General features: G+C 41.8%; 1 protein-coding gene across 7 annotated transcripts in view; it reads left to right on the forward strand.

Moving 5' to 3' along the window:
* Positions 1 to 12,144, forward strand: part of PTPRJ (protein tyrosine phosphatase receptor type J) — a 71,094-nt gene that overhangs the window by 39,205 nt on the left and 19,745 nt on the right. For 4 of the 7 annotated variants that reach the window (XM_057412768.1, XM_057412764.1, XM_057412767.1 and 1 more), the window contains exons 2-4: positions 8,658 to 8,676; positions 9,781 to 9,948; positions 11,172 to 11,438. In XM_057412768.1, the coding sequence (XP_057268751.1) occupies positions 8,658 to 8,676; positions 9,781 to 9,948; positions 11,172 to 11,438 (454 nt within the window). Of the gene's footprint in view, positions 1 to 8,657; positions 8,677 to 9,780; positions 9,949 to 10,269; positions 10,621 to 11,171; positions 11,439 to 12,144 lie in introns of those variants that run through there. The other 3 variants (XM_057412770.1, XM_057412769.1, XM_057412763.1) reach the window with 3 other exon arrangements.

Consider the following 12,144-nt stretch of genomic DNA (forward strand, 5'->3'; position numbering starts at 1 on the left):
CAGTTTTTGCTGTGAGGCAATTTGCATTTGTTTGAAGAAGTTGATGAAATGTGCTTTGCTTTTAGGGGTCATGAAAAAAATATAGATTTACTATAAAGCAGTGCAGGTGAAGATGTGAGATGTAGTAAGTAAGCACACTGAAAAAAACGGAGGTCCAGCCAGTAATTTATTGTATAAAATTACTTGCCTGTGACAGGTTTGTGATGCTTAAAGATGCATAGAGTCTGCCTTAGCTAACTTGGCATGGTTTCATTAGCTCCCATAATCTGCATCTGAGCTGGTGTTTATGTCTACATCCACACTTCACAATCTGGTTTGGTCAGCCTTGTACTTTCCAGAATATGTCGAAATTCATGGGAATTTAGGCATATTTCACTGCTGTTAAGTCGCTCAGGCTGAAATTTGATGGTTTTACTGGGGCCTCTAGTGGTCTCGAGACTGCATTACCAAACCAGAGATGCTGTTTCGGAGTGGTGGTGGGGAAAGGATTGCTTTCCTTTCTCCGTTTGAGTACATTTACCTAGGTATGGGGCAAGGACAGTGCCATACAGATGATGTATTTGCATTCTAGTGGGGCATTTTACCTGGAGGTGGAGCCGAAGCTGCTGAAGGAGAGTAAATAAATGGCAATAAACAGTAACAGAGCGTGAAGGAGGAGATGAAGGTTAACCTGGGAGGTTTTCATGCTGGGCAGTGGCCACAGGCTGGTTTCTCCCAGCTGCACACCTCATTGAGTTTTAAATTAGAAAGGTTTTGGGATCCTGGTAAGGGCAAAAAGATTATAAATTGTTCTAAGTATAGAAGTAAGGCAAAAAGATTATAAACTGTTCTAAGTATAGAAGTAAGGCATGAAACAACAAGCCCTTCATGTACCAGCATCAAGACTGCTATAAGAAAGGGATTTTCTGTCTAGCAAGACAGTTTTGAGCTTTCTGTGAGCAAGCTGGAGAGTGTCACAGGCCATGGTTCTCCTGCCCTCAGGCAGGGTGTTGTAGATCAAAAATTTCATCTTTATTTTCAATATAAATCATCTTTCTTGATGTTGTATTACAGCTTTTGTGCAAGTTTTTAAATCCCTTTACACCTAGATTTACTTGGAAAACTCTTAACCCAAATCCAGCTCAGTGTTATTCTCCTTGTAAAGTATCTTTTTAATGCTTTCCTGAGGAAAGACTATAGTCTCAGAAGTGTCTGGCTCAGGAGAATGAGATCTACTTATGATAACAGAGGCTCAATTGCTCTCAGTTAAGCAGATCTGAAATAGGGCTCTGTCAGGAAATGTCCCTCATTTTCATGACTGTGCTGCAAAGGCCAACTTTAGTATGTTTTCCATGTTGCCTGGGTGGCCAACCCTTCTGATTTGGAGACAGTTAGCATTGTGTCATTGCCACAGAAGTTTGTCTCTGGCTCCTTTTTTTATTGTATCCTCATCCTTCCAGGGTGTGCCCGAGTAATGACTCACGTTGAAAAAATAGTGCTCTTAGGCTACATGCAGGAATGGGCCTTGTTCACATAAAATGATGCTAGTTTTACTTCTGGAAGAAAATAACTGGCGGTGTTAACAGAAAATTTTCATTAAAAGAGGATTTTTAATACAAGCATTGCTCATTACATGACCAATGTCGGTATGATGTGCAGCTCAAGTAGGATAACAGTATGTGATTTAGTAAGTAGTTGTTTTAAATATTACTCATTGCCATTGTTAAATAAGCACACAGTTCTTTACATAAGCTCCTTCAGCAGGATCGTCTCAGAAGAGACATTACAATAATTTAAACTTTTCATCCTTCAGGATGCCTGGAGGGGTACTACTGAACTGTTGAGGTAGTTTGCAGCACCTTCTGCCTGTAGTTCATCAGGACCTGCAGGTTTAGGGGAGACAGAAGAACTACTGGGTTGTGTGGGAAAGTTTTAAACTGATGTTTGCTCTAGAAGCCATTGAAAAGAAGTCTAATGGTGCTTCCTAGGGTCAGCGGTGAGAGAGTTGTGATGTAGTTGTTTGGTGTCAGCCTGCTTCCTACCAAAATCTGTGCTGCTTGGTCTTAGGTATTTCTGTTGCTTTTTGTTTTGTTATGTGAACAGGTAGGTAAATCACTTCCTTGTACCAAACCACATGAAAACATACTTGAGAAATCTTTTCTTGAAGGTAGGACTGAGGAAGGGGAAACAGATCAAATGGGTACAATTCAGATGAGATTCACTCTATATTTTTCTCTTTATTTTGGATATGTTGCCCAAAAGACTCCTCACTCCTAGGCTAGCAATCTGAGAAGCAAATACATGTAAAATTTGGAGAAAAACTGGGAGAGGAAGAAAGAATTTTGTCCAGTATCTTCCCAGAAAAATACAAGGCTGTGCATTTTTGTTTTCTCTGGTCATCTTTTTCATAAAAACCAGTGGAAAAAAATAATATTTGGTCCCTCTTTGGAAAAAAAACTTGCTTTGGGAAAGACAGAATTTAGAAATGACAGGGGTAAAACATAAATACATGCAAAGTGGAAATAGTCTTTCCTCTTTCACAACTGCATAATAGCTCAAAATAGCTTGTGCAGAATTGTGTATGGCTGTTGGCTGCTTTAGGCTTTTGCATAGCTTCCTAATACAATGTGGTGTCTTAAGAAGATCCAGCCCTGGCCAATTAATAAAAAACATCAGATCATGTTTCTTTCTTCTGGGCTCTGGATTTCCATCTGGTCCCGTGCAGTCTTATTAGTGGAGCTGCTCATTTAGGGTTCAAAGAAGACTCCAAAGATCTTGCAAAAACTCAGTGCCACCTCTAAAATTATATTTTATTTTCTTTCCCCTCAGGATAAATTCATTTAAAATGTTCTGTGAAATGGTGTTTTGTGGATGGTCTGTGAGTTCCTGCCTAAGATACCAGAGAGAAAATGTGGAGCTGACGCTTGCCACAGCATATTTTCAGTTTTTCATGGGAAATGAATGTATTGTATTATTGAGATCATCAAGAGTTTAATTGAATTAAAAAACCTGTTGTGGGTTACAGTTAAAATTTAGCATTCAGCACAGTAAATATATACTAGAAAAGGAGAAAGAAAAACAAAACCCCACAAAAAAAAACAACCAACAACAACAAAAAAAGCAACCTATATAACCCCCCAAACTTTAGCACCAAATCCAGAAAGTAACCAATCTTAAATGAATCTATATAATGTAATTAAATGTTAGCTTCTGACTTAGCCTCCTGTTGACTTATTTACTCCTTCAAGTAGTAAGGACCTTATACAGGAGAGCGTAATATTTGCAAATACTGCTGAAATTGATAACTGAATTGTTAGTGTAGCTTGGAGCAAGTCTAAAGCACACAGGCTTAATCTATGCTATCTTTTTTCATGCAGTAAGTACAGGGAAAACACTTGCTTTTCTTGGCTTAGCGTATCTTTAATTGCATATGAGTTTCTATGCATTTTACAGTAGTGTAACAATTTATGCTTAGAAGTCTGATTAAATGCAGAGAAATGCTTTGCAATTGAAGAGTTATGACATCTGAGGAAGAAGCTGGAAGATAGAGCTAAATATTACACAACTACATTTTAGCTCATTTCTTTTTTCCAGATCAAAATGCAGAAATTGCCAAAATAAGTCATCTTACTTGAACTAGGTTCTTACCGGTTTAGGCACATGGTTTTATGCCCCAGGTCAGGTGATCTCATCTTTCTTGTCCAGTGCTGTAAGCCTATAAACTTTGTTAATTTGGACATAATGTGGAAAGGAATGAGGTGAAGCAGCCCTGAGATGGGTACAAGAGACAAATATATTACATCTTTCCAGACCCATCCTGTTCCTGAGAATGTTGTGTCCTGCAGGAAGATGTCACTCCCTCCTGATTTAGAATTCACGCTGCCAGTGAAGTGGGAAGATATCACCAGCTGGGGTAGCAGTCAATGCCTTACAAATCCTAGGAAATCCTGTCTGTATCAGTTTGTGAATGCAATACCTGGGCAATCCCACTTCCATTACTGTGGAGCTTCGCAGTGGCATTCCAGGGTTTAATTTTCACTTACTTTGCGTAACTTTGAATGAGACCTTTCCATGGGAGTGGTTTCTGAATAAACCTATGCCATGTATGAAATATCAAAGGTGAGAGAGGGGTCTGCAAGTGGCCAAGTTACTGCGTCAGCTGAGTGGCAATGACCAATAAACGACAGCAAAGCAAAGCCTGAACTTTTAAAACCAGTATGATGGTTTTAGTGTGGTGGCTTGCTCTAAAGCCCGTAGCTATGGGGGTGGGTCAACTAATGATAACTGGGCATAGTAAGAAGAAAAAAGGAAGTGAGACCAGTGTTCTTAATTATGCTATTGCTTTCATGAAAGGGTGTTGAGAAAGAATTGGGCAGGGGGATCGGAATTAGATGATTTTAAGGTCCTGTCAAGCCCTGACTATTCTATAATTCTATTAATTTGGAGACTACTGTCATAGCTTGGTGGTGTTTTTGTGGAGCTCCTCAAACCTGAAAGGATGGGTTCATGGAGAAGATGTGAGAGATTGTTAGCTTTGAGAGGGGTGTGATTAATTTCCTGCCTTTTTGCATCTGAGTCACAAGGCATGCACTGGTGAGCACACAAGATAGAGTAAGCAGCAGCCTCAGGTAGTGTTCTCAGAAAGGATTTGTGGCCAGGGGGTTGTTTTTCCTTTGTTAGGATTTTTTGGTTTGCTCACTTTGACTGTTTAGCCAGCTTCTTAACCTTGTATTTACATGAACCAAACCACATTGTTTGTTTTGGAAACTGGAGCACCCCAGGCAGATGGGTTGCTGTCAACAAGGGTTTCCCCTCTAGTGCAGGAACCCTAACATCATTAGAGGGTACAGTTTGGCAGCAGAGCCAAGCTGATCTAAAGTCTTGTGGCCAGCAGAAGGGGAGGCACTGCAGTCTTCCCCACTTCTGACCTGTTCCTGTGACTCCCCTGATGATTGTGTACAGCAGGCATGTTTTAAATCCTGCTTCTCAGTGTATACCTGAGGAGAATGAATCTGAATCCTGCATCTATTACCACACCAGCTCCTGGTCAGTAATAAGTTGCATGCATAGGGAGTGCAGGACAAACCTTGGGGGAGTGCAGGTGAATAATTTGGTGTCTCTGGAGCATACTGTGTGGCATGTTAAAAGATTCATTTGCTATTGAACACGATGAGTTTGTGTATATGCATCTCTCTTGTTGTTCTTTTGAAATGTTCTGTGTGCTGTCTTTAATTTCCGTGAGGAGGGATGTTCCACCCCTACCCCAAGTTCCAGATTTTTGGTTAAAAAGATACCAAACTCTATGAATGAATAATACGGGTTTGTATCATTGAAAAGAGAAGCAGAGATGACAGGGCTCCTGATATATTAGATACAAACACAAGGAGAATCAGGTGTTCAGTACAAATACCCTCTGAAATAATAAACAAATATTTTGTATAAATAGCATCTCTCTTATGTTAAGGCTGGAGAACAGTTCACGGCTAATGTTGAAAAATGCAGCACGGAATGACTGAGTCAGGCAGGCTGACACTTGGGAATGGGGTCATTTGTTTTGTGCAGTTTTGGGTTTCAGAGGGAGGCCTGCCTACTGCCAACAGGATGTGCTTTTCTTGAATTTGGTTTGCACATAGGGTTCTGGAAAGTCAGAGTGGTACTGTGAGGGGAAATTACCAAAGTGAGTGGTAAACAAAAGCAAGTAAAAGGATGGGAAGCTGTTCATTCATCGTGTGAAAGGAGTTTTAGCATAACTTTCCTTTTGTTGTTTTAGCATTATTAACAAAATCCACAAGTGACAGCACACACAAGTTTCTCCAGCTTGGTAATAATTTGCTCTTAGATTAGATGGCTGTAGCTGGGGGTAAACCAGGAATCAATATGCTTCTTGTTTGAGCCGGTAAGGAGGAGGTGGAGAGGTGAAAAGCAGGATAGCAGGGGACTAAGTAGTGGCATACTTATTTGAATCTCAGTTATATGATGTCTGTTGTTCCTGCTGCTAGGAAAGGATGCTGAGCCCCTGAACTCAAAACCTGGGGAGGAGATGACAAGAAACTTTATCATCTTGATGCAGTTTTACAGAAGATAAAGTAACTGAAGGACAGGTTGTGAATGGTGCCAGGCCTTTGCTATTTTGTCTGTAGGGAGGCAGAAATTACTTACTCCGTTCGGTAGTGTTTCTTGTTGTTCTTTTTGAAGTTTCCCTTTCTTATTAAACATAGTCTTTTTGGCTTTGATTTTAGGTAGCCCTGCTTTTCAGTGAATGTCAGCTCTCGCTCATCATTCAGCAGCTGTTTCCTTATAGCTTAGCAGATCTCTGAATGCTGCACGGTAGTGTATTTCCTGCCTTAAGAGTAGCTTTTTCCTTTCCAGTCTTTTCCTCCTAAGCCACCTTTTTGTGAAAGCATATGGAAGGGCTCTAGACCTGAGACTGATGTTTCTTCACTTCCTAATGGCCTTGCAGTTTGGCTGGGCTCAAATATTCAGAAAAGTTGGAGAGGAGCCTCGTGCTTGTACATAGGACACCTGCATCCTGAGTGATGTCCTTTGTGTGCCGAGTTGTCAGTAGGGCTGTGCTAGAAAAGACCAGGTGATGATTACAAGTACTCTTTTGCCTAGGAAGCATGCCCAGATTCTACTTGCTATAGCTCCAAGACCATCACAAGGCTGAAGAGGGTCTCTCCACTTGAATCATAGATTAACAGAACGGTTTGGGATGGAAGGGACCTTAAAGATTATCTAATTTCAGCCACCCTGTTATGGGCAGGGACACCTTCCACTAGACCAGGTTGCTCAAAGCCCTGTCCAACCTGGCCTTGAACACTGCCCGGGATAGGGCATCCACAGCTTCTCTGAGCAACCTGTTCCAGTGTCTTATCACCCTCACAGCAAAGAATTTCTTCATAATATCTAATCTTCCTAACATCTAATCTAAATCTTTTGTCCTGTCACTACATGTTCTTGTAAAAAGTCCTTCATTAGCTTTCTTGTAGGCCCCCTTTAGTTATTGGAAGACTGTTAGAAGGTCTCCCCAGAGCTTTCTCTTATCCAGGCTACCCAAGCCCAGCTCTCTCAGCCTGTCTTCATGGGAGAGGTGCTCCAGCCCTCTGATCATCTTTGTGGCCCTCCTCTGGACTTACTCCAACAGGCCCACACACTTCTTATGTTGGGGGGCCCCGCACCTGAACATGAGTACTCCACGTGGGACCTCATGAGAGCAGAGTAGAAGGCTTGTAGCTTGCTTCTGCTGCGTTTCTCCTTATTGTAAAGCTGGAGGAGTTGTTTATAGTCAGCTGGCCTGCCTCATCTTTGCAGAGAATGCGTTTTGTAGTCTCTCATATGAACAAGATTTAATGGTGTCTTCTGTCTACTTTTTGAGGGTGTGTCTGCATGGGCCCGTGCCTCATAGAGGGAACTGCTGGTGATGGAGCTACTTGAGGCACCAGCAGCCCAAGAGCTGGGGATGTGAATGATTTGGGGTTCAAGCTTTGCATTCCATTCTTGTGATAGAACTGCTTATTTTGATTGAGCTTGTGGAATTATAGAAACTGTCTAAGAAAATGGTGGAAAGAGAAAATAAGACAATTGCAAGCACTCTGCAGTCATTAGGCTTGGTACACTGTGTGGCTAATGCACCATTTGGCATAAAGCTAAGTGGGGCTTTTTAGGAGGAACACAGTATAAAGTCCAACCAGAAGACTGGCCCTTCTGCAGGTCATGTTAGAGCCACTGCAGTGGAGACTGCCTCTGCCTGCACCATGGTGCCAAAAACGGATCCAGAGGTGCACGGCTGAAAACTTCCATGCTTGCAAGACTAGCTGGTGCAAGGCATGTGACCTGCATGTCTCCAACACCAGGCTAGGGACCTTCCAGTCCTTGGGACATGTATCTCTGCATGCTTGTTTTTGCCTTGTGTGTAGCTTTGCAAGGTGAATAGTTGTACTTCATCCTTGTTACAATTGGTGAAGTAATCTGTTTGTTTCGTGACAAGAGGGGCTGCTGCGTTCTGTTGGTGTCCGCTGGCTACTAGAGTCCCAGAAATCACTGTTATTCCTTTCAAGTGCCTGCAGGCGTCAGGCTAGGGCTTTTATTTCACTCCTGCAGGAGCATTTTGTGCTGCCACCTGGAGGGACATGAACAGAACAATTCACAGGCCAGTTTGCACGCTGGCAGGAAGGGAAACTGTTTATTTGCAAGTAAAAGTGTGAAGCTGAAAAAAATATTGTTTCCTAAGAAGTAATAAGAACGTTTACACAGCAATAGAATGAAAGGAAAAAGCTAATCAGTAAAAAAGAGCTAATTCACATCTGCCGGTTTTTGTGGAATGGTGTTGAAGGTGCTAACTAAAGTGTCTTGATTAAGATTTTGTAGGTATATGTGTATATATGTGTATAGGCTGGGTTTTGTGGCAAAATAAACTGGTTTATAAAACAGTGGAGACTAACATTTTTCCAGCATAGGTTGTTTGTTTCTTTGTTTTTCTCTGTTTGTTATGCAGTATTTTTTTCTCAATAGATTATTAGGTGTCTTTTGCAGGTTGAAAAGTCTAGACTTATTTTTTTTTTCTTTAAACTGATTTCTCCCCTCACATCCCCCATGTATTAATTAAACCGGTCTTTATGTTATTTGAGCTTCCAGTAGTTTTAAAGTTTTAATTTATATAATTTATTTTTGTTTTCCAGGTCAGATGTACAATTGTCTGTAAGTATCGTACTGTTGTTCTATTCTATTTTTATTTTTTTATTTTTTTTTTTAGAACTCTTGTGATCATAATTTCTTTTAAGAAAAATCGAACAATATCATCTAAGGATTGAAAAAAACAAAACAAAACCAAACCCAGCTCCCCCCACCCCCAGAAAAACCCTCACCAAACCAAACCTGCCTGAAAATTTTTTTTTTTGGAAATTTCATTCAAAAAATATAAACTTACTTATTTTAGTGGCTGTAATTCCTGCAATGCGTTTCAGGATATTTAATGATGCAAATGTGTGCTTTAGTCCCTTTGCTTTTCAGCTTATAAAGAGTTCTGGTAAAGTCAAGTACAGATATAATGTGCTTAGAAAGACTGGGAAGTATACTTAAAGGCAATACAAAACAAAGATAGACCCCAAAGTGATGCTTTAAGGATTTTCTGAAGTGAGTATAGCAACTGCTGTACTTGCTAGATGACACATTCTTAATGTGGCAAAAATTCTCAAAAGTACTTGCAGCTGAGTTCTACCTTAATGCTCAACATCGGACTTGCATGAGTTAGCCTTGAAATTTTAGGGCCTGAGTCCATTCTCTCCATAGTTTGGGCTGTATCCCATCAAGGTAAATTTGTTTTCAGTAGGTATACCACATATCCCTTACTTGCAGGAACACACTGTGGGACTAGAACATTTTTGCTGGTGCACTGAGGTGAAGAGACAAAATTGCCATTCCAGGTTGAGTGAAGCAGCTAACTTCTGATAGCACATGAGGAAAATACATGCACAATATGGCTGCAAGTTTGTTCAGTTCCTTTCAAACAAAACTGCATGGGGGAAAAAAAGAGCAGATCATGGTAGATTTCATCCACACCCTGAGTGGAGTTAGTGAATGGCTGAAATAATGTGGCAATCTCTTAATCTAATTCATATTGTCTCAAAGAAGTTAAACATGGTAAAACCAGGAAATGTGCAGTAAAATCCCTGCAGGAGAACAAACTCTGAAAACAGAAGTGACTGTGGTCTCTGCATGAAATCTATAAATGGTTATAATTTTGCAAATGGGAAACCCAGAAATTTTGTAAAGATACTTGCTGCTTTGTATTCTTTCATTCAGGCACTCGGAATTGCAGCTCAACAAATGAAACTGCAGGAACAGGAGCCAGTAGTAATGATAATTTATCAATAAACTCTGCAAGTGGGAACAAAACCAGTGGGGATGGAAGATGGACCATGGATGTGTTACTGCACAACAGGGCAATAAATGATTCAAACAATGTAACACGTAAGTGGTTTGGAATGTGACAGGATGTGAATCTTCAGGCTGTTCTGTGTTTTTAGGATGAATTAGCATTTTCAACCTGGACTCTAGCCCAGAGTGCTAAGAGCATTGCAGGGGTATGGATTCAACTGCCTTGCTGAAGTACAGAATGGCCAAATAAATGTATCTACACAGATGACCGGGAGTGCAATTTAACACCGTGATTGGCGTGTGGCCTTGAAGTACTTTTATCACTCTTAAAGTTGGGCTCCTTTCTCTGCTATTATGGCTTCTTAGGTTAAAGCTGCAGCAGTTCAAACATATTGTGACATATAGATTTGGAATATATAAGAGTACAGCTGAAGTACTTTATGTATCTTAGAGGAGAGCTGTGTAAATCTTTTAAAATGTTTTTCCCCTTGCCTTTCACAGAGCATAGCCCAGTCCTTACTTTGAAGGCAGAATATGTTGGTGTCACTTCTGTCAACTTATCATGGGCAGTGAACAATGCCGCTTCTGAGTCCGACATGTACAGGATAGAGGTTGTAAGTGGTACTGCTGTCAGGAACCTGACATTCAGTGTCACCGAAGCTGAAATTACTGAGTTAATCCCTGGGACAATGTACAATTTCACAGTGTTTGCAGTAGCAGCTGATGATCAGACAGAAGAAAGAGTATCCCTAAGCCTGTATACAAGTAAGTCACAGTTTCTTGCAGGCTTGTATCTAATGGACTGTATTTTGCTGTGCAGTACAGGGCTCTGCCTACCTGTGTGAGGATTTTAACTCAATACTACTGCATATAGACCTGATACTTTAGTCTTAGAGCCTGATCTGGGCTACATGAAGAGGATGAGGTGTTAGTGTGCAACACAAACATAGCTCTGATGTTTTTATTTGGTTTTTAATTATCTTCCTTACACACTTTCCCCTCCATCCTTGTCTCTTTCCTGCCTACCTCTAGGTTTCCAAGGGAAGCCCAGGGAGTCCTGTCAGAGTAATGGCCTGTGCTTCTGCTCTGGAGTGTCAAAGGGAGATGAATCTAACTCAGAATGACTTTTCTTCAGCTTTGTCTTAGCTGATCATTGGTGCAGAAGCCTCCAGGAGCATCTGGTGATGTTGTTGGGGTGCTCCTGCACTCGGAACAATGAGAGAAGAAAATGAAGTAGCGGTGCCTGTATTTCTTCTGTCCATGCATGTGAGCAGATGTTCTTGCAGGTTGACAAATTGTTGTCTTGTGTTTCACAGAGCCCAGCCCAGTTTTTGACCTCAAGGCAGAATATGTTGGTGTGACTTCTGTCAACTTATCATGGGCAGTGAACGACACTGCTTCCAACTCCTACACGTACAGGATAGAGGTTGTAATTGATACCTCTATTATGAACCTGACATCCAATGTCACTGAGGCTGCAATTACTGAGTTAATCCCTGGGACAATGTACAGTTTCACAGTGTTTGCAGTTGCAGCTGATGGTCAGACAGAAGGAGAAGGAGTATCCCTAAGCCTGTATACAAGTAAGTCACAGTTTCTTGCAGGCCTGTTTCTAATGGACTGTATTTTGCTGTGCAGCACAGGGCTCTGCCTACCTGCCCAGTAGCTGAAATACAACACAGACCTTACCTGGGCTGGCTAATAAGAATGAGGTGTTAATGTGTTGAGGAAACATAGCCCCATTTTGTTGTTGTTGTTTGTTTTTAAAAAACTTCAAACCCTGTTTAACACCACCACCACCTGGTCCCAAAACAGTAAGTGCCTCACAACAACAACAAAACTAAACCCAACCAGCCAGAGATGCCCTTTCTTGCTGTCGTGGTTTAAACCCAGTCAGGTAACTCGTTCGCTCACTTCCAGTGAGTGGTGCCGAGCTGACAACAATCGAGGTCCGTGTCCGTCTCCCCCGCCCCCCCCCCCCCCCCCCCCCCGCACCGGGGCTCTCCCCTTCCCTGCTCCCGGAGGAATGGGGAGGAGGATCGAGAGAGTGCAACTCCTACGGGTTGAGACAAGAACAGTCCAGCAACAAATCACCACCGCTACTATCAGCTAAAACAATGATAAGGGAAAATAACAAGGGAAGAGAATACGATACCACCGGCCAAGAAAGCGAGTTCCACCCGGAAGCCCCTGTCCTTCCGGGTAACTCCCAGTTACCCCCCCACCCCGGGCATGACGTGCTGTGGTATGGAATACCTCCCCGGCTAGCCCGGGTCAGGCGCCCCGTCT

This window comes from Pezoporus wallicus, unplaced genomic scaffold (assembly GCF_028554395.1).
Source record: "Pezoporus wallicus isolate ANWC-B61680 ecotype Strahan unplaced genomic scaffold, APGP_CSIRO_Pwel_v1 scaffold_6885, whole genome shotgun sequence".
NCBI classification, from domain to species: domain Eukaryota; kingdom Metazoa; phylum Chordata; class Aves; order Psittaciformes; family Psittacidae; genus Pezoporus; species Pezoporus wallicus.